Consider the following 22023-nt stretch of genomic DNA (forward strand, 5'->3'; position numbering starts at 1 on the left):
ATGCTTTCTACCCCACGATTACTTAACAGTAGAATTAACTCCTGTTTTTGCTGTCACTCAGTAAACTCTTCTGATGAAATAAGTAGTACATCGCACTCCTGAGTATTGACTGCTTTTATGAACAGCCAAGATTTGAGCCACATTCAACTCAGCTACGTGTATCGCAATGATCAGACGCTCAAATCCATTTCTTTTTTTCGTTGCATTGAACCATGACACTAGCACATGCATCAATTGCTTTGCAAGTTTTGAATTAATGCAACCAAATGCTCATACTCCATCAGTTCCTCGAGTGTGCACAACTATCTTCTAATGAGCATCTCATGAACTTAGTGTGAACTCGGGCTTTCTTAGAAAAGGGTGCTCGATACCTAGTAGTATACACATGCAGAGTCTGTCTTTATGTGCAGTACTTTGCCCTGCCACTGGAAAGCAAAGTTGACATCCTTCAACACAGCATCAAGTTCAGTTAAATTAATATGCTTTCACTTGGCTTTCATGTCGCAGACAACAAGTGTCATCCAGCATTATGCTATTCCTTTCCCATGCTATCTTGGTTGCTAAAGAGCTGGCATTGATGCATACATTCAGTTTCTGATTGTGCATGTATCAATCTTCCTAAGCCAGATCAGTCAACCTTATTGCATCCACTGTATCATACATCATTTGCAGGAAGAGGGAGTCTGTCACTTTTATTTTACTCTTGTACACCCCAAACAAAGCATACTCCCACTTGGACGTAAGGGGCTACTATTTAGGACCATGTTTACAGGAGACTATGTAAGGAGATAAGTGAGACGTTGGTTTACATTTAAACTCCTGCATATTAGTACAGTCAGAGAGGCAGGAAGCAAGGAAGGAATTCCAAAATCTAGCAGTCTGAGGAAAGAATCTATTACAGTAGAAGGCTTTCAAACATCTAGGAACCTCTACAGTAAAGGGGTGGAATTTTGTTGGTAAATGAGTTTGTCAGGTGTGTATGTCGAGTGTAATGAGTTCATCTGGCACATTCCATTGAAGTAATTGTAAAACAGGCACAGTGATGCAACATTGTGGTGATGGGACAGGGGTTGGGGGTTGTTTGATAGTGCGGGACCTATTAGATTGAAGACGTTTTTGGGGGACTGTGCCTAAAAAGGAGAGACTAGTGGTAGATGCACCAACCCATATGTGGCAATAATATTCCATGCATAGGCGAAAGGTGACTTTGTAGAGATACAGGATACTCTCAGGTGTGAGTAACCTTATATGGCAGAGGGAGCTCACTTTTTTTGCAATGTCCTCACTGTATTTGTTCCAGTTCATGTTGCCTGTGAATGTTAAGTCCAGGATTTGAAAGATGAGCTCTAAGGTAGAGTGTTATTTTTCATGACTATTAGCGGTTGAGAAGGCTTCTTGCAATTGTTAAACAAAAGAAGCTTAGTCTTAGTAGCATTAAAATGTTATCATTTATTGCATTTATTTGTTTCCCCACCAAAGCAAATTTGGCACAAGGCCGTTTTTAATGTGGGGTAAAAACCAGCTCCCCTAAAAGTAGGAAAAAAGGGGGCAGTCTGGTTACCAAAAATAATAATTGTCCCAGTATAGAGGGTTTCTCCTCCATTGACTGGTACAAATTATCTTAAGTGCAGCATATCTAAAGAACAGATACTACACTTTGAGATATTAAATCTTTTATTCATGTTAAAAAAATACAGAAAAAAAAATCAACGATGAACAAAAAACTTAGGCACATGGCCAACTCAAAAGGGGGGATTTTGGGGGTCGTTGGTCATCCTTGTCACTCCAGAACTAAACAAAGTCAAAAGTTTCTCCCAGCTAGTATCTTCTTTCACCATAATACCGCATTCACCCTTTCATATTGGGGGACGTCCTAGTAACTCCCAATTTTTAAAACATTTTTTATTGACGTGTAAAAACAAAAAAGATAACAATAAAATGGTAACAATAATTCAGAGATACTACACTTTGATCTCGGCCCGAAGGCATCATTTATTCACAGTTCCATTTCACAACAGACGTTTCCATCACTTTGAATAAAGAAGACACTGCATCGGCATTATTGGGAACTTTCAGGTTGAATTTTACAATGAATCTGTACTTACTAAAAATTTTGTCGATGTGGTAAAGAAAATGTTAAAAAAAGATAAATGGTGCATTGCATTCCTAAGTATTGACTGCTTTTCTGAATAGCTAGGATTTGGGTCACGACCAGCTCAAGTATGTGTACCACACCAATCAGGAGCTCAGATCCACTACCCTTCTTCATTACAGAAAACTGGAAATATATATATATATATATATATATATATATATTCATATATACTAGCAGTACAGCCCAGCTTTGCTTGGGCCCTATGTACTCTTCATAACTTGTCCTACATGTGAATATGTAATGTAAGATTTCAAATACTTAACCCAAAAATTGTCTGAGTAATTTCATAGAGACCGCAGAGGTAATTTTTTAAAACTTTGACCCATGTCTGAATACCCGTTATGTATAAATTTCAAATGTTTAGACTCAAAATTGGCTGAGTAGTTTGCTAGACATTTTGAACTTTCACATCTTGGCAGCTCAAATTTTCGATCCAAACTGATTAAAAAGCTTGCCCTATCTCTGAATACCTACATTTAAAATTTCAAGTGTTTAGATCCAAAATTGGCGGAGGAGTTTGGTAGAGTTTTCAAAGGTCAAATCGTTGAACTTTGATTTCCTTGACAGCCAAATTTCTGACCGAAAACCAATAAAAAGATTTTCCCAAATCTCAAGTCTCTAGACTGAAAATTGAGAATTATTTCGTAGAGAAATGTGCACACACAGACAGACGGACATTTTCACTTTTATATATGTACTAGCAGTTCAACCCAGCTTTGCTCGGGCCCTATGTACTGTTCATAAGTTGCTCTACGTGTGAATACATTTTATATAAGATTTCAAATGTTTAGACCAAAAGTTGAGTAATTTTGTAGAGACTGCAGAGGTCCTTATTTTAAAACTTTCACCCCAATTTTGACCCCTTAACATTTATTATTTTGGTCTCAAATCAAAATAAAAAGTCCAAGTTACCTACATCTAAAATTTCAAGTCTTTAGACCCAAAATTGGCTGAGGAATTTGGTAGAATCTGCAAAGGTCAACTCTTTGAACTTTGACCTCTGGACAACCAAATTTTTGCCCCCAAAATTGGTTAAAATGCTTGCTGCATGTCTGAATACCCGTTATGCATAAATTTCAAATGTTTAGACCCAAAATTGGCTGAGTAGTTTGCTAGACACCACAAAGGTCAAATCTTTTGAACTTTAACCCCTTGGCAGCTCAAATTTTCAACCTAAACCGGTTAAAAAGCTTGCCCTATCTCTGAATAACCTTTATGTAAATTTTCAAATTTTTAGACCAGAAATTGGCGGAGTAATTTGGTAGAGACTGCAGAGGTCAAATTTTTTTTTTTTTTTTTATCTGATCCCAATTTTGACCCCTTAACATCTACTATTTTGAGCTTAAATCAAATTAAAAAGTTTGATCCATGTCCAAGTAACCTACATTTAAAATTTCAAGGTGGAGGAGTTTGGTAGAGTTTTCAAAGGTCAAATCATTGAACTTTGACCCCTTTGACAGCTAAATTTCTGGCCGAAAACCGATTAAAACGATTTTCCCAAATCTCAATACTCCTTATGTCAAATCTCGAGTCTCTAGACCGCAAATTGACAGATTTATTGTAGACAGACACTTTCACTTTTATAGATATATAGATTATTATTATTATTAGCAAACATATGATCTGCCCTTCCACATTTCTGCTCGCCTGGGAGGATGATATCATAATAGACAAACATATACTACACTACCACTGCTTCTTTCAGGAAGAGGTAATGCATGCGAGGATGGTAACATGATCACAGAATAGATACTAAACTATCTACCCAACTCCTGAATTGAGCATTAAAAGAAAGTAATGCTATAGCTATGGCTTTAGAGAGAAAAAATTTGAACAAAAATAAATAAATGCAAGAATTTGTAAAAAATAGACATTTTTGGTTTTATTTTGAAATAAAGAATAAAAATAGAAAAAAAATCAAAGGAGATTTTCGATGGCACGGAATTCATCTTTGGTGAGCGGCTCCAAATGAAACCCTTTTAAATTGTCTTTGTTTTCAAGATCTCGTAATTTGTTCATTTGAGGTTTCAATTCAGTTCGGATCTTGTTAATTTCGCCATCGAGTTGATTGAAATCTGAAAAAGAACAAGGAAATATTTTTTTTTAAATTATGGATTTATCAAGCATTCATTTATGAAAATCAAACTTTTTATGTTACAAATGGATCAAATAACCAATAATCTTTCTCCATCTCTCAAAAATACAAACCAAGTTTTAAAAAAATTCGAGAAGTGAAAATAGGGAATAGGTGTAAGACACAAAAGCAAAAATTTAAATAAATCATGTAACTATTAAACAATGAAAGCCCTTATTTCAATGTAAAGAAGAGCAGTTAGACAAACTAAGAATGATTGACAGCTGAAGGGTTAGAAGATGACCTCAGCAAATAACTTAAAATTGAGAATTAGAAGTCAATAACCAGCAAGAGGATTGTGATCTCTTTCTTGATCAATTTTGAGGCCAGCAGAGGCAGAAATTGATCCTCGCCATTAAAGCGCCAATCAGGTGAAGCGAACGAACAATGTGATAGCTAATGCTTGTCTTTATATATATTTCTCTATCTCTCTCCTAGTTGAGTGAATACTTTCCTTTTTTGTTTTTAAATAATTTTCTTATGCTTTTGTTCTGGCTGGGGATATGGCATCCTACTGGATGCCTAACATTCACCTGCTATTTCAGAGACTCCATCTTTTTAGGATTTTAGCCATCTCTTTTAGTGCAACTCTTTGGATCTCTTTTGCACTTAGTTCACTTATATGTGTCATGCAGTTTTAACATTTTTTTTTTTCCATGAGTTTGGTAACTCCTATGATTACTAGAACGAAGGAGATCTTACTTTTGTTTTCATGTCATACATAAGACCTTAGTATTTCATTAGCATCTTGCGATCAGCTTTGTTTAGGCCATGAACCCGAACTTCAAGTGGTAGTAACAGGGGGGGGGGATTGAATCAAAACAATAGTAGGCAGAGGTATTTAGAAAAAAAAAAAAGTGAGAATAGGCAGATAGGCTTGAACCTGCAACGCTAAAATGAAAAAACAGGTTAAAAAAAAAAAACATGACGTCTTAGCCGATATCTCGGTCGCCCGACCAGAAGTTCTGAACGTTAAGATTAAGTGTAGTCAATCCAACTGATATGATGACTTGCGAAAATGGCATTACAAAAATCGACCCTTCCTTGTAGAAAACTGGCCAGTTAGGGTGAAAGAATTAATGTTTTTGGCCAACTTTTCGATATTTGTCGTCCGAGACGTCATCCTTCAAAACAATACCAATCTCATCAGGATGTGTTGTATCTGTCGAAAGTTTTTGGCAGACATACAAACATACATACATTCACACAAACTGACAACTGAGATTTATATAATAGATGTTCCCAGGAATTGCTGCTACACTGGATATTAAATTTATGTCTTTTGCACAAATTCCTGTATTCATCATGTTAATAAATCCTCCATTTAAAAGAAGACTCATGTTGTGATTTGACTGAAAACAAAAGATGATGATGACACATGTGAGTCCCAGCAAAAGGTGTGTATAATGAGTGACACATGCATCAAGAGACAAGCCAGTATATAGCACTAAGACAAACATCTGTAATAATATAAGAGGTTAATGTAGTTTGCTTGAAGCATTGTCTAGTGTGTATATAAAGGAAATTTATAGAAGCAATACAATGCAGAGGTGTAACGGATAGACACAAACTGAAGCAAATAAAGATATTTAACAATGGAATAAGCTATGCAGATTCATCTTTTATCAATACAATATTTATGAACTTTTTTTTATTTTATACTTTTAACACTGCATACTTTGTAGCCTAGTGCGGGATGCCCTTTTCTCTTCCCTGCAAACTTTTACCTACAGAAGAGATGTTGCAAGCCTGTTTCTGATTTATCATTATTTTCATGGCAAGTGCTCGTCTGAGCTCCAATCCATGGTCCCTCCTAGCCTGACTTTCACAAAAAACACTCATCTAGCTGAAAACACAATCAATAATTTCCCCACTCTTTATCTGTGCCTAAACCTAAATGTAAATTCGATGAAAAAAAAAAAACCTAGCATAAGATAGTGGCAGTACGCATATATTTCATTAAATGTTGTTTACAGCAGAACTAAAGAAACATCCACCTGGCAGCAAAACCCCTTCCCTTCACTGTAGGGATTCTTAGATTACCTTCTATGACTACTTCCCTTTCTGCTATGTTTCCCTGACTAACATGCAGAAATTTAAATGTTTTATAAACAAGCATTTTACTCCCCAACTTCTCACCTTGGCTGCCTTCTTATAAATCTAGCTTATATCATAATAGTCTCTTATACTTCAGTAGCAATATGCCCTGTTTGGGTGTGTGTGGGGGGGGGGGCAAAAGTAAAAAAAAAACTACCAAAAATCGTAGCTCCATGATAGGAGGACAGAGTTGTATATATGTTGCATAGGTCCATGATGGGTAGCATGGATGTTGGTAAAAATCTTGTGACTGACGACATCTTAAATAATAAGGTCCACAATTCAAAGAAGACAGTTTTATTTACTTTATTTCAACTACACGTTTTTTTCTTAGCGAAGAGTTGCTTCTGATATATGTGATGAGGGGTGTAAACACCTCCTCTTATTTGAAAGCTGACATCTTCAATTTTTAAACAGTCACCTAAAAAACCTAACCACATTGCCATCAATTCATTAGTCACATGAACAAAATTAGCCAATCATGTTAAGACCCACTAAGATCATGAATTGAAAAATGCAAATGAATCATACCATGATGAACATATACCATATGCAATATTACCTATCTTTCCCTCCCTAGTCTCCCAAAAGAATTTCTCCATCTTTGCTAAATGAATGATCCTAGTTTGAAGACCAAGAAAGTGAATTCTAGTTTGACTTTCACATCAAATGTCAATGGAAACAAAAAATAAATAAAAGTAATACTCTAAACTGACCTCCTCCTCCTCCTTCTTCTCAACTAAGTTTATTAGTATTGACCACAAAAATGAATTAAATTTTAACAATAATGCATGTCAATATTAAAAGAGAATATATAAGCTTTGTGGGTGTGTCTTATGTAGTTTCTAACTTTTATATGAACGCATACACAACTACTTTGTATCAGGTTGACAAGAAAGTTTTTGCCGTTTTTAACTTTTAAATTCATATAAACATATCGCGACTCAAACAAAAATTTATTGATCAAAATAAGCACCATCAGAATCAAAACACTTTTACCAACACAAAACAAATGTATTTATGCCAGTAATGTAAAAATCTTATGTTCTGGTGGCGATGAAGTTGCTGAAGATGTTTTTGATATCGCTGAGGTTTTTGAAGCATTTCTCACACAGAAAGTTGTCGAGATGCTTGAAAAAGTGGTAGTCAGTAGGTAACATGGCTAGAGAGTATGGTGGATGAGGCAAAGTTTTGTAGCGCAATTTGTTCAACTTGTGCTGAGTCGGTTTAGCAATATACGGCCAGTCATTGTCATGGAGAAGTATTGAGCCTTTTTTTTGACTAATGCGGAGTGTTGTTGTTGAAGTTTCTGATACATTTCATCCATTTGTTGACAGAACTTCACCATCATAATGGTTTTGCCTACAGTAAAAAATCTGTAATCAATGAGGTTTTGCAGACTACCAAATAGTCAGCATGACCTTCTTTTGGTGCAACTCTGGCTTCAGCAAGTGTCATGAAGTTTTGTCGGTGTCTACCCACTGGGCTGAATGTTGCCGGTTGTCATAAAGAACCCGGTTGAGAAATGGGTTGTTTTTGTTGTATAAAAGAAAGGAAGATGGCAGCATTTCTTTTGGTTGTCATTCAATTCATGAGGCACCCATTTATCTAGTTTTGTCTTTCCAATCTCTCTCTGCTACTTCTAATTCAGAAGCAAGTTCTCAAACAGTCGTGCATGGATTAGTTTGGATTCGTTATCAACATCCAATGGCCAATCACTATGGCCATCATCTTCAAGACTCTCATTGCTGCCAGGAAATATCTTAAACCACCATTGTACTGTGCATTCAGTAGTGTTTTTTTTTTTTTTTTTTTTTACAAAGGCATCACCACATTATCAAGGCCCAGAGGCCACTCAAGGATAAGGGTTAAAGAGTGTACAGTAGAAATTGGTCAATATAGTAATCATTAGTAATGAAAATTTGGTAAATTTAATAACTTATAAGGAACGGCTCATCAAGAACTTATTTACTTTAGACTTGAACACAACCATATTGTAGTCAGCCGGAAAGCAGGAAAACGGAAGACAATTCCACAGGCGTGCAGTTCTAAGAAAGAAGCTTTGTTCATGGAATCTACGTTTAGGTTTAGGCACAGATAAAGAGTGGGGGAAATTATTGATAGTGTTTACAGCTAGACGAGTGTTTCTTGTGAAAGTTTGGCGAGGGGGGACCATAGATTGAAGCTCAGTTGAACACTTTCCATGAAAATAACGATACATCAGAGACAAACTCGCAACATCTCTTCTGTGAGATAGAGGTTGCAAGGAGGAGAAAAGGACATCTCCTACGAGGCTACGAAGTCTATTTTGAACTCTATCAAGGCAGGACAAGTCCTTTCTAGCAGCTCCTGCCCAGATGTGGCAACAGTATTCCATCCTTGGACGTACCTGGCTCTTATATAGGTAGAGAATAGCATCAGCAGTGAGATATCTACTGGATCGATAGAAAGATCCCACCATTTTTCCAGCGGCCTTGGCAACAGATTTGATATACGTGTTCCATTTAAGATCAGGAGTAATGGTCAAGCCCAGAAGCTTGTCAAAACTTGAGGCCTCCTGAAGACGAGAGCCATTCATTTCAATTGACGACAAATGTGAATTAGAATGTTGATGATGTAAAGAGAGAAGCTTGGTTTTAGATGCATTAAAAGTAACAAAGTAACAAGACTATTTTACATTAAAGGGAGATAATAGAAAGGGTTTAGTTAGTTATAAAATAACCCTAACAAAACTATTTTACATTAGAATAAATGATCCAAGGGAGATAATAAAATTGCAGTAGTAATAGTAGTATTAAAACAGCTTCGAAATTCAACTGAAGATAGTAATCTTCCGCCATGTAAAACAATGGCGTTCAGCATCTAATCTGGTGCTCTGTGCAGTGTAAACTGGAGTTATCTTTCCAGATGCAGGCCTGGCCAAATGATAAGGAAACCTAGATTTTCCCAGTTACCAATGTCTCCTTCTCAGCGTTGTAGACAAAGTCAGATGGAAAGACAAGCCAAGATGGTCAGAACCAGCGTTGTTACAGGGGTTACTGATAAGGTGTTGCAGTGCTTGACCATCCATCTATCAGAACTACAAACCAGATTTTTGTCAGGGTTTACTCCCTTAGCTTTTGGCTTTTCCAAGTCATCCACAAGGTAGCAGAGCTATTTGCCTATAGCTGGCTCAAATTTAAAAATATTTCCAATTTTGATGAAAATAACGTAGATCCTCATTCTAGCTATGTTTGTATCCGAATAAAAACAACATCCTTAAATGATTCTTCTTTAAAAAGACCTGAGCGAAAGAAATGCAAATTCTGTAGCAGTGAAAATTTGAAAACATTTCCAATTTTGATGACAATAACATAGATCTTTATCGTAGTTATGGTTGCATGAAAATAAAAGCAACATCTTAAAAAGAGAAATGCAACTAAGCAGATGAAGACCGATTTAATTATGAAAACCAAGAAAGTTGTTAAGCAACATTTGCAGAAGAAAAAAAATGAATATCAAAATAAACATCGAAATAAATATTTTACTTAAGTCTAAAATAGAAAAAAAAACTGGTTTGTATTACTGTACACATAGATTCGAAAAAGTTTTCAAAAAAACAAATATATAACAAATGTTATCAAAGGCAAGATAAGTTACTTTTCTACCAAACTGGATACATTTTTTGTGTTTTTATTCAATGTAACATGTTTATTCAGCTCGAAAAACATGCAGTGTTTACCGATGTATTGGAAAATTCAAAATGGCGCCCGACTCTCTTTAACACGGTAAGTTCGGGAAAAGGTGTTATAAATAATAAACTAGGCAAAATACTATTAAAAAAACACTGAATATATGTTAGCCTATGTCACGGTAACATACATTGAGCGAATTTCTAACAGTATTTTGTCTCGTTTATTATATTAGATCAGATATATAATAGTGATTTAAAAATAATTTAAAAAAATGACTGGGGTGCCATAAATATTTAAAAAAAAAGGTTTTTGAAAGAATTAATTTATTTATTTGTTGTCTAACTAAGATTTAGGGTGATTTTCTATGAGAATATGCAAAAATATTATAAGTACCTGGATTTCAAATAATTCCACTTATTCATATAGGCAACCAGTTACTTCGCGTCGATCTAGACAATGTTTACGTTTGTACTTGATAAAAAGCAAACTATGGAAGACCAAACAGACCCCAAAAAACTTATTTTTCAGTGACGCAAATTTCAATGTATTATTAACGCTGAGGCTGGCCAGTACCAGATGGGTGACCATTTGTATGAGTTTGGTTTTTAATGTGTATGTGTGTGGGGGCCAGGCTCCCCAAAAAGGGGGGGGGGCAATTTAAAGCAGAATAAAAAAAAATTATTTCAGCGCGTTTGGTCCACCGTAGTCGAAAGGCGGCAAACGTTTTCAAACGGGATCGAAAAATTGATGCTATTTTTAACACAAAGGGCACAATGTTTATCGAATTTTTTTTTGTATCGATTCTTCAAAGCATGCCCTGTTTAATAATGGTCATGCATTATTCGGCTCGCTAAAAAAAAATTGTTAATTTATTTATCAAAGATTTTAAAATGGCTTTTTTTGTATAAATATTAAAATCTTTTTTTTGTTTTGCTTAACTTAAATTAATTATTTTACTTAACATATTCACCGAATTTCACACTTCAAAACTCAAAAGCGGGATAATTAAACACAATCGAAGTTTTGATATTCAGACATCAAAATAAGGTATGCAAACAAGTTTTTTTTTTTTTTTTTAAATCTATAATCCCGTCCCTTACAACAACATAATATGTTTTGTTCAGTTTCAGATGATTATTTTAAGCATATTTGGAACCCTCTCAAAACAAGGGGGGGTTTGTAAGCAAAAATATATATATATATAAATATTGTTTATGAAAAATAAGTACACTGTTATAAAGTTCATTCTTCTCTTAATAATCGCTTAAAATTTTGTATTGATTGGATAATTACCTGATTTTTGGTAGATTTTTAAAAAGACGGTCTGTCAAAAAGTACTTACCTGCCCCCCAGTTTTGGTGGTGCCTATACTTAATTGTCATGTCACAGAACTGGACACATCCAAAAATTATGAAAAACGACAAGGAAGAGAATTAATTATTAATGAAAACAGTTTTTGAAGACAATTAGCAGAAAATTAAGTCTTGTTAAATTGCCTTAAGATTTTTAGTTTTAAAGAAAACAATTACCTTCTCTCTGATTTCTTTTTGCAAAACTCAATTTTCACTGTCTTCAAAAACTATTTTTATTAACAACTAGCAGTTCTGCCCGGCTTTGCTTGGGCCCTATGTACTGTTCATAACTTTATGTGCATATGTATATATTAAAAGTGCGAATATGTATGGTAATGCCTTTCCATAAAATAAGCTTCCTTAACTACTATAGAGAAAAGTTGGTAGAGACCGTAAATGTTAAATATTTTTTAACTTTGACCCCAATTTTGACCCCTAAACATTTATTTTTTTAGCCTAAATTAGATTAAAATGTTTGACCCATGTCCAAGTAATTTACATCTAAAATTTCAAGTGTTTAGACCCAAAATTGGAAGAGGAATTTGGTAGAGTCTGCAAACTCTGACCTCTTGAAAGCCAAATTTTTGCCCAAAAACTGATTAAAAAGCTTGCTGCATGTCTGATTACCCTTTATGTAAAATTTCAAATGTTTAGATCCAAAATTGGCTGAATAGTTTGCTAGAGACTGCAGAAGTCAAATCTTTTGAACTTTGACCCCTTGGAAGCCAAATTTTCAACAAAAAACGATTAAAAAGCTTACCCTGGCCGAGTAGTTTAGTAGAAACTGCAGAGGTCAATTTTATATAAAACTTTGACCTAAATTATGACCCCTTAGCATTTATTGTTTTGGGCTCAAATCAAATTATAAAGTTAGATCCATCTCTAAGTAATCTATATCTAAAATTTCAAGTGTTTAGACCCAAAATTGGTGAAAGAGTTTGGTAGAGTTTCTAAAGGTCAAATCTTTGAACTTTGACCCTTTACCAGCCAAATTTCTGGCCGAAAACCGATCAAAAAGATTTTCTCAAATCTCAATACCACTTATGTCAAGTCTTGAGTCTGTAGACTGAAAATTGACAGAGTTATTGTGTAGGGAAATGTACACAGACACACAGACATTTTCACTTTTATAGATATAGATTAATTTTCTACCTCATAATGTTTGAATATTGTGACCTGACTATTAAATTGATACCAGTGGCTTTACTTGAAATTCAGTATTTTGATTTTCAAAGTTTGCTATTATTAGGTTGAGAGAAAGTCCTTGCAAAATTTTTAATTTCGATTTCAAATGATGTATTTTCAAATAAGTTTTTGTCATAATACCTTTACTTTATATATCATTTTAATGGACACTTTTTGTTCCCACATAATCGCCTAAAAGAGTAGGATCTTATTTAGCATTTTTTATCATTTTAATTGGAAGCTATAAAGTCATTTATTACTACAAATTCAAAATTTAAGTATATCTGAAAACCAGTATTTCTTGAAGGAACTTTTATAAAAGAATCACATATCACATTAATTTTAAACAAAGTTTGTCCTTATTCTTTGCAAAATAAATTTGTAAACATAATTTACAAAACTCATCATTTTAAAATTAAGCAACTGATAGTGACTGCTGCTGTTTCAACAGATGATTAGCTTATAATTATAGATGCTACTATTAGGTTAAGAACGTTCTTGCAAAATTTTTAATTTTGATTTCAAATGATGTATTTTCAAATAAGTTTTCGTCATAATACCTTTACTTTATATATTATTTTAAATAGCGTTTTTCGCTCTATCTTATCGTTTAAATTACAATCGTTTTAAAACAATTATGTCTTCTTTTCAGAACATTGAATACAAGATGGAAAAAAAGCAAATTCACACAATTTTCTTATTTCAATCCAAGATAGGCTGAAAAGCTGCTGAAACAGCTCGTGATATCAACGAAACATTTTACCCAGGAACCACTAGTGAACGCACAGCACAATGGTGGTTTAAGAAATTTTGTAGTGGCGATGAGTCTTGAAGATGATGAGCGGATATTGACAATGATCTATAAAGAGCTTTAGTCGAACCTAATCTCGGCAGAATTGTTTGAGAACTTGTTTCTGAATTAGATGTAATGTATACAATGATTTCCAACCACTTGAGATTGGAAAGACAAAAAAACTTAATAAATGGGTGCCTCACGAATTGAATGACAACCAAAAGAAATGCCGTTATGAAGTGTCATCTTCCCTTCTTTTATGCAACAAGAGCAACCCATTTTTCGATCGGATTGTGACTTACAATGAAAAGTGGGTTGTTTACAACAACCAGCAATGCTTGGCTCAGTGGTTAGATGTCGACAAAGCTCCACAACACTTCTCCAGGCCAGAGTTGCACCAAAAGACGGTCATGCTAACTGTTTATTGGTTTGCGACCAGTCACATCCATTAGTTTTTTTAATGCAGGCGAAACCATTACAGCTGTGAAGTACTGTCAACAAATGGATGAAATGCATTAGAAACTTAAACAACAACATCCGGTCAACAAAAAGGCACAATTCTTCTCCACGACAATACCCGATATCACGGTGTTAAACCGACCTGCAGAAGTTGAACAAATTGGCCTACGAAACTGCCTCATTTGTCATACTCCCCAGACCTCTCACTTACCGAATACCACTTTCAAACATTTCAACAACTTTCTGCATGAGAAAGGCTTCAAAACCTAAGCGGTATTAAAAACACCTTCAGTGACTTCATCGCCACCAGAATGCAAGATTTTTACATTCCAGGCATAAAAAAACACTTGTTTTGTGTTGGCAAAAGCGTGTTAATTCTGATGATACTTTGATCAATGAATTTTTATTTGAGCCAAGATATGTTCATCTGAATTTAAAAATTAAAACAGCAAGAACTTTCTTGTCAACCATTTTATATATATATATATATATATATATATATATATATATACACTAGCAAAAGTACCCGTTATTGACTGGGTTCAAAAACAGCCTATAGAAAATGGACTCTGATTTATGAAAGTATGATAGGTTATGAAAAGGAAGGGTTGTAAAGAGATAGCTTCAAATTTGAGGGTATCAAAACCAAAAAAGAAAATATGATGAAAGTAAAAATAAAATAGATAAACCCCATAATTTATTATTCCATAACTGTTCACACTGAAACACTTATCACAATATTCTGTGGATCTATATTAAAAAACCTTGTTAAACTTTGTGACATATTTTCATTCTATGGAGGTCAGGTGCGAACGAACACCCCATAATTTTATTATACCATCCTTATTTAAGTTAAAACATACTTATCAAAGTATTATTATGTACATCTATATAAAAACACTTGTAAACGTTTTTTTTTTAATTTTTAAATTTTTTATTTCCATACTTTGTGGACCAGGTGCGTACGCAGACCCCACAATTTTAATGAATCATCATTATGTCAGATCAAACATGCCCATTCCTGTGTCTTGATACATCTTCTATCATTATATGTGATCAGTTTTTTGTTAAATAGTCAACCATATAGGAGCCTATTCGTGACCAGGCACACACTAAGACGTTCAGCTTTATATTATATATATATATATATTTCGATTTTCAAATTTCTCTATTATCATGAAAAACAAAGAAAAAGAAATTATTAAAAATGAACTAACTTTAACATATAAACATATATTTGCACACGTGTACAAGAGCACATTAAGGCGACTTACGCCTGCCAAATTCCAACTATTTTCAATTTTGATGCCTTAGCAGCTCTTTACCAGCTAAAAACCATAAAATAGCAGTCTACAAAAAATGCAATCATTCAACTCATCTCACACCGCTCTGTGACCTTTGGAGGATATGCAGTTTGAAAAAAAAAAAATTGAGAGAGAGACAGACAGACATAGTGAGTTTATAAATTGGAATATTATTATTATATTAAAAGAGAATTTATCATAATTTGCTTTCATAACACATTTTCCCTATATATTTTAATCATAACACTATAAACATATTTCTCTAGACGTATTACACATATTTTCGATTCTTCATCAAATTGTCAACAGATACAAAAACACTGATGATTCAACTGTATAGATAGTCGATCAAGGTTTTTTTTTTTTACAAGGGCGTCACTACTCATCAAGGCCTGGAGACCACTCGAGGATAAAGGTTAATGAGTGAACAATGATGGAAATTGGGTAGAAATTGACTATTTAATTTGGTTACATTGGACTTGAAGATGACCATGTTATAGTCAGCTGGAAAGCAGGCTAGCGGAACAGAGTTCCACAAGTGGGTGGTTCTAGAAAAAAAGCTTTATTCATAGAACTTGTGTTTTATTTGTCAGATGGGTTAAAGTTGGAGTGATCAAACTTAACGGGAATTTTATCATGACGTCCAATGAAGGTTATCCCAAGGAGGAAAAAACATGAAAGAATACCACAAACAATTTTTTTTTTTAATAAATGGAAAGGTAAATAGGGAAAGAAAGATATAGTCAGTTTTATGTTCACGAATAACAGTGTCTGCCAAATTAGTCCCTCTGGCGGTTCTCAAAGCACTCCATTAACAATATTGTAAGGGATAGAAGGGGTAAGAATATAGGTGTAGTCAGAGCTTACTGCGTGTCAAAGAACTTAAATAACACGTCAACACTTAATCTTTTTAAAAGAGGGTGTATGTAAATTACCTCCCTTGCGCCATTAACTTAAATGTTCTCATTCGAGAAAATTTCAATCTTCTTGGTTCTGTAATCCAAGAAAATAATCCAAATCTTCTGTGGTGTAATGTATTTCTATAGAAGATTTCTTGGTTCCTTTTGATGTGAATTCTAACGCCTCACTGGAGTTAGTATTCTTTTTTTACAAGACCTATTCTAGGCCTTAAAATAGTTCTTTCTTCCTCGGTGAAGAGGTCATTGTAATTTCATTTACAACTCTGATTTTTTAAACAGTCTTTTCTGACTAATTCTGTATCGTATTCCTTGACAAATCTCGATTGAAAAAAAAAGAAACCAAACCACTGGTTTCTCTTGTTTAAACTTGCGATTTTTAACGTCTTTTCTCTTGACGTGGGATAGCAAGCCGACTTCTTTTTTGTGTTCAAAACTTCCCACAAAATGGTGCACACATCTCCTTTTATCAATTGAAAGGCACGCATTCAACACGTGATATAACAAGCAGTCACAGCACAAGATACACCAAGAAAGGGGGGTGGTAAAGAAGGGGAGGGAGAGAGAAGGAAAGACAGAAGGTGGAAAATCAAATTTCTACAAACTTGCTGGCCTTCTTCTATATATTCAGTTATGTCCCTTATTTCGAGTGGATATTCAATATGGCATCCGGCCAACAGCAATATGTGTTTATCCTACCTCCTGGGAAGTACTAAGTGAACTAACATTGGTAGCAGAGCGTATTCTTTCGTGTGACAGATATTATATCTGTTCAACTTTCACGTTAAAATACAAATGAAAGAAATATGGCGTCATTTACAAAACAGCCACCTCTTTTGCAGAGTGAAGAAATGTAAACGGAGTGGAAAAAAGACATAAATATATGGTCGATCTTCATGGATTTACCCAAGGAAAAACAGGACCCAGCAGTATTTTGGTCATTGCCACAAAACATATGAGAATGCGTTCGACACTTAGACATCATATCGGCCGAACTGACAGATTAAAAATAATTACAGACAAGTTGGGCGAGATATATTTAAGGGACAAAACACAATGGCATACATGTCATTCAATGAATTTTACTCTTACAAAAGAGCTGTTGGAATAAATATGACTTTTTGATGCGTTATAAATTCTTGTACCAGAAATTATGTAAATACAGAAATTCTCTGCTGGAAGGATTCCAAACAGTTTTTGTTTTAAATGCAGTGAATGTATCAGAAGAAAACGAAATATTAGCAAGGACAACATGTGGAAGTTTAACTGGTACTTGTACAGTTTAATCAAGACATTAAAAAATGAAAATATCGAAAAAAGGTTATATTGTACGTATCCGTTTTTGGACTGAAGACCTCCGAAAAAAAATTTCATTTAATTTGATCGAGTAGTTTTTATTTTACAGCAGAAAAACACGTTTTTATGAGAGCGCGTTGAAGTCAGCCATTACGAAATTTGTTGAACATGCCAAAGGGAGATAACTCCAGTTAAAAGCGCCGACACTCCCTCCCCATGTTTATTACTAGCTTTTCTTCCTAAAAATCGAACCTTTTGCTCGGTATCCTAACAAATTGTTTTTTCACTGTCAAATAAAAACTACTTGATGAAATTAAGTGAAATTTTTTTTTTCAGAGAACTTCAGACTATAACGAGTATGTACGCTATAATTTTTTTTTCAATATTTTCATTTTTTTTTAATATTTTCATTTTTTTTAATTGTATGAGCGCCGTTTAACTTATGCAGCAATGAAGGATACTTTAAAAAAACATGTTTTTTGATATTTCTTCATTGGAATGCAAAACAGTTCCCACTATTAAGGAAGAAATTGAAACTGTAAATTTCACTCGGAATGGAAGTAATTCTATCAAGGAAACAAAACAAATCCAACAGGCAGACAAGGTAAGACAATGTGTTGTTTCAAATATGGTTCATTTAAGCATTTTTCTCAGAAATTGTACTGGTTTTAGTCCTAGAAATATTAACACTGTTTGGGATTTAAACTAAGTATACATCTCATTAATTAATTCTGAGTCCTGTTATCAAACATTGATGAATAATTCTAATATAAAAATGTCCAACTTTGTAAGAGACACTGAGTATGGCAGTGTTGGACTCTGCCTGTTTTGGAACTATTTACTGGAGAACTTTGGTTGAATGTATTTCTTGGTACATTAAATGGCCGAGATAAGCAGTTAGTGAAGACTTAAATCCAACAGGACATTTTGTTTTGGTGATGGAGAGGAGGTAATGGCAATTAAAGCAGTTAAATTTCCTGTAACTATAGGAGGCGTAGGAGGCGTAAAACGTGTCAGAACATACATAGAGGCAGACATTGTCAAAAATGATTTACCCTTGTTACTAAGTCAAAAATCAATGAAAACGGCTGGCATGATACTAGATTTTAAAAGTGACAGCTGTTTAGATTTTAGGCAGATATTTAAAATGGCAAACGACAACTTCTGGACATTATAGTCTTCCATTGACAAATATGCTTTTGCAGATTGAAAAGTTACCAAACTTTGTGTTACATTGTGTTACACTGTGAAGCTTTAAAAAAAACAAAAAAAACTTTGTGTTACATTATAAAGCTTTAAAAATACTCTAGAATGAAGAAAAGAACCAAGCCTGAGAAATTACATAAACAGTTTGCCCATGCATCAAAAGAGAAATTAGTATCATTGGTGAGAGGCCGTAGGACCTTGCATGATAAGGAATTTCTGACTCTTATTAAGGATGTCTGTGATTCGTGTTGAGTTTGTTTAAGGCATAGAATACCCCCTCGTCGTTCGGTGGTGAGATTGGCTATTGGAAACCGGTTTAATAATACTGTATGTATGGACTTACAAGAATTCAGACATAAACAATATTGGATTTTACACCTAATTGACACATCCACTTTGCTGCGAGGCTGATTAAAACCAAGAAAAGTGAAGAAATTATTTGCAACATATTTTTAATGTGGATAACATATTTTGGAGTTCCCAAACGCTTCTTTAGTGATAATGGGGGAGAATTTAATAACGATGAATGAAAAAAATGAATATTGAAACCTGCATTGCAGCTGCTGAAAGTCTATTCCCTAATGGCACTGTAGAACGTTACAATCTAATATTGGCTGAAGCAATGGAGAAAACATTGGAAGATAAGAAATATGAATAGCTTTGGCTTCGGCTGTTAGTGCCAAAAATGCTCTTCAGAATCATTCTGGACATGAGGATGAACGATTTGTAACAGGACAGCTTTTACTATAGAAGACAAAACTATAAAGGATGACGTGGCTCTGCCAAAGTTTTTGGGTAAAGAGGGTCAATGTGTATTGATCCGATATGGAAGAGCATTTTACAGGATGCATCCATGTCACTTGATGAAGGTAAACAAGAACCTTGGATGCCAAGGAATAAAGAAAATACAATTCCCTTAAATGATATGAATGAAGTCTTGGAGGAGGAAGTTGAAGATCAACATGGTGAAAATTCCAATAGTAACAGGAAGGAACTGAAAGAAAATACTTCAGGGCCGAGTAAAAGAAAAATAGTGGAATATAAAATTATTGGAAGTAATGAGTGGAAAAAAAAGCAAAGATTAAAAATACATGACCAAAATCAACTGGAAATTATGGCCATTGGCGGAATATAGAACCAACTACAGAAAATGAATGTCCAGTGTGTATCAATTGGGATAATGTTAATCAGTGGTGAGAACTTTCCCAAGTAACAGAAGGAGATCATGAAAAACATGTTTTCCTCACAACTGAACGAAAACAAGAAAAGATGTGATTGATGCAAAGGAGAAAGAAATAAAAAACATGGAAACTCATATGAATGTGTGTGAATGTGTCTCTAACATAGGTCCAAAATATATATCAACAAGATGGGTGATAATAGAAAAAGTTAAAAATAACAAAAAGATAACAAAGGCACATTTTCAGCATGTGGCTATGAAGAAAATTCATTCACACAACCTAAAAACAGACTCTCCAACATGCAGCCATGAAGCTATGCATCTTGTAATGTTAACAGCCTCTGTTAAGAATTGGCAGGTGCAGACCCTTGATTTCACCTCAGCATTTTTGCAAGGTGACATACTAGTATTTCTCAGACCATAATCTGAGGCATATCCAGAGTCACAAGTGTGGAAGCTGAAAAGATGTATTTAGGGATTGAACGATGCACCCCGTTCATGGTACAAGAGAGTTACTCAGGAATTAACTAAGAATGGTTCTATTAGTAGTGCTATCTATATGTCAGACACAAGACTATTGAGCGATGTATTGATACAACACAGCCAATTTCACGAGAGAAACTTGAATGCATAGTATTCGCAACCCAAATCTTTCACAAAAAACACTCATCTAGCTGAAACCACTGTCAGTAATTTTCCCCACCCTTTATCTGTGCCTAAATCAAAAGTAGATTCCATGAACAAAGTTTCTTTCTTAGAAGTGCACACCTGTGGAATTCTCTTCCGTTTGCCGGTTTCCCACCTGACTACAACTTGGATGTCTTCAAGTCCGACATAAACAAATTCCTGATGAACCACCCCCTTAAATAAGACACTTTATCAAATCTCCAATACTAACGATTACTACGATACTATCACATTGATTACTGTACATGCAATAACCCTTATCCCTGAGTGGCTTCCGGGCCTTAATAAGTGGTGATCTCCATGTAAATAAAAAAAAAAAATAAAATAAAAAAAACAAGATCTCCTTGGTATGGCTAACCCACACTGGCTTTTACGAAGATAGGCGCCCCTTCTCCAAGTGATGTTAGCTTAAGTAACAGCATGAAGTTGGAAACTCCACAAGACAAGAGGAATCTTGTCCTGGAAATCAGTAAGACCAAGATATCACAAGAAATGCCTATATTATTTAATTATTGGAATTCTTTGAGATAAGTAATTTATATTTTTATTTATTTATTTGCGGACTGTTATCCTAATCTTTTAAATTGTTGTTTCACGTTTCAGCCAACTATTCCTCTGGCCTTCATCAGGTGGTTAACTGCGACAGAATAAGAATGCTGAATCTCTTAACTGTATCCTCAGCAATTACTGCCTTCCATAGTTGTTGTCTCACCACGTTTTGACCAACTAATCCTCTAGCCGGCTTTAAGTAGGATTGAAACCGCTATCTTTAGACAATGCTCACCTGGAACCATAGAGATTCAATGTCTCTATCCACTGCACCGCAGGCTTCGAAAAATGAGGATATCAGTTCGCAAATAAATAAAAAAGAAATGCAAACTATAACATATTTAAATGGTCAGTTGGAGAGAGGAAAATTATGTTCTTATTTTCTTCACTAACTCAGTGTTTGAGAGGTAAAAAAGAACATTACTAAATTACTTGAATATCTGTGTATCTTGTATATAAAGATCAGGTGTTAGCCCCGGATGGGGGTGGTGGCCCCTTGATTTCTGAAAACTTGAAGTAAAATGAAACAAGTCACAATGCTATCTTAAGGACTTACACATGCATATCGCTACGTCAGCATAAAAATGTATAAAAGAAGGAGACTTACCATTTTCCAAGAGATTTTTTGTAGACGTTTTAGGCAACTTCAAAAACATGTTGCCAACACAAACCCAACATTTGTTGTTTATTTTGTCTTTGTTCAACACCCTAAAACAATAAAACGACAAAATGTCACTGTATATATTATTCAATTGGAATTCATTATTGAGATGAGTATTATTTATTTTTAATGCGAACTATTATTCTCATCTTTCTTTGTTGTTTCGTGACGTTTCAACCAACCATTCCTCTGGCCTTCGTCAGGTGGTAACCGCGACGGGACAGGAACTCCGAATCTCCTAACTGCATTCTCAGTAATTACTGCGATCCATAGTTGTTGTTGTCTCACCACGTTTTTGGCCAAGTAAGCCTCTGGCCGGTGAGACGACAACAACTATGGATGGCAGTAATTGCTGAGAATGCAGTTAGGAGATT

At 34.6% G+C, this 22023-nt stretch overlaps 1 protein-coding gene across 3 annotated transcripts in view; it reads right to left on the reverse strand.

Annotated features, from left to right (window-relative positions):
- Positions 1 to 4011: 4011 nt before the first annotated feature.
- Positions 4012 to 22023, reverse strand: part of LOC145241369 (p53 and DNA damage-regulated protein 1-like) — a 28719-nt gene continuing 10707 nt past the window's right edge. For all 3 annotated transcript variants that reach the window (XM_080104246.1, XM_080104245.1, XM_080104244.1), the window contains exons 3-4: positions 21596 to 21696; positions 4012 to 4230 (exon numbers count right to left, since the gene is read on the reverse strand). In XM_080104246.1, coding sequence (XP_079960372.1) covers positions 4073 to 4230; positions 21596 to 21696 — 259 coding nt within the window. In that variant the 3' untranslated portion in view covers positions 4012 to 4072. The remainder of the gene's footprint in view (positions 4231 to 21595; positions 21697 to 22023) is intronic.

The sequence above is a fragment of the Euprymna scolopes genome, chromosome 20 (assembly GCF_053919585.1).
Source record: "Euprymna scolopes isolate OS-2025 chromosome 20, ASM5391958v1, whole genome shotgun sequence".
NCBI lineage: Eukaryota > Metazoa > Mollusca > Cephalopoda > Sepiida > Sepiolidae > Euprymna > Euprymna scolopes.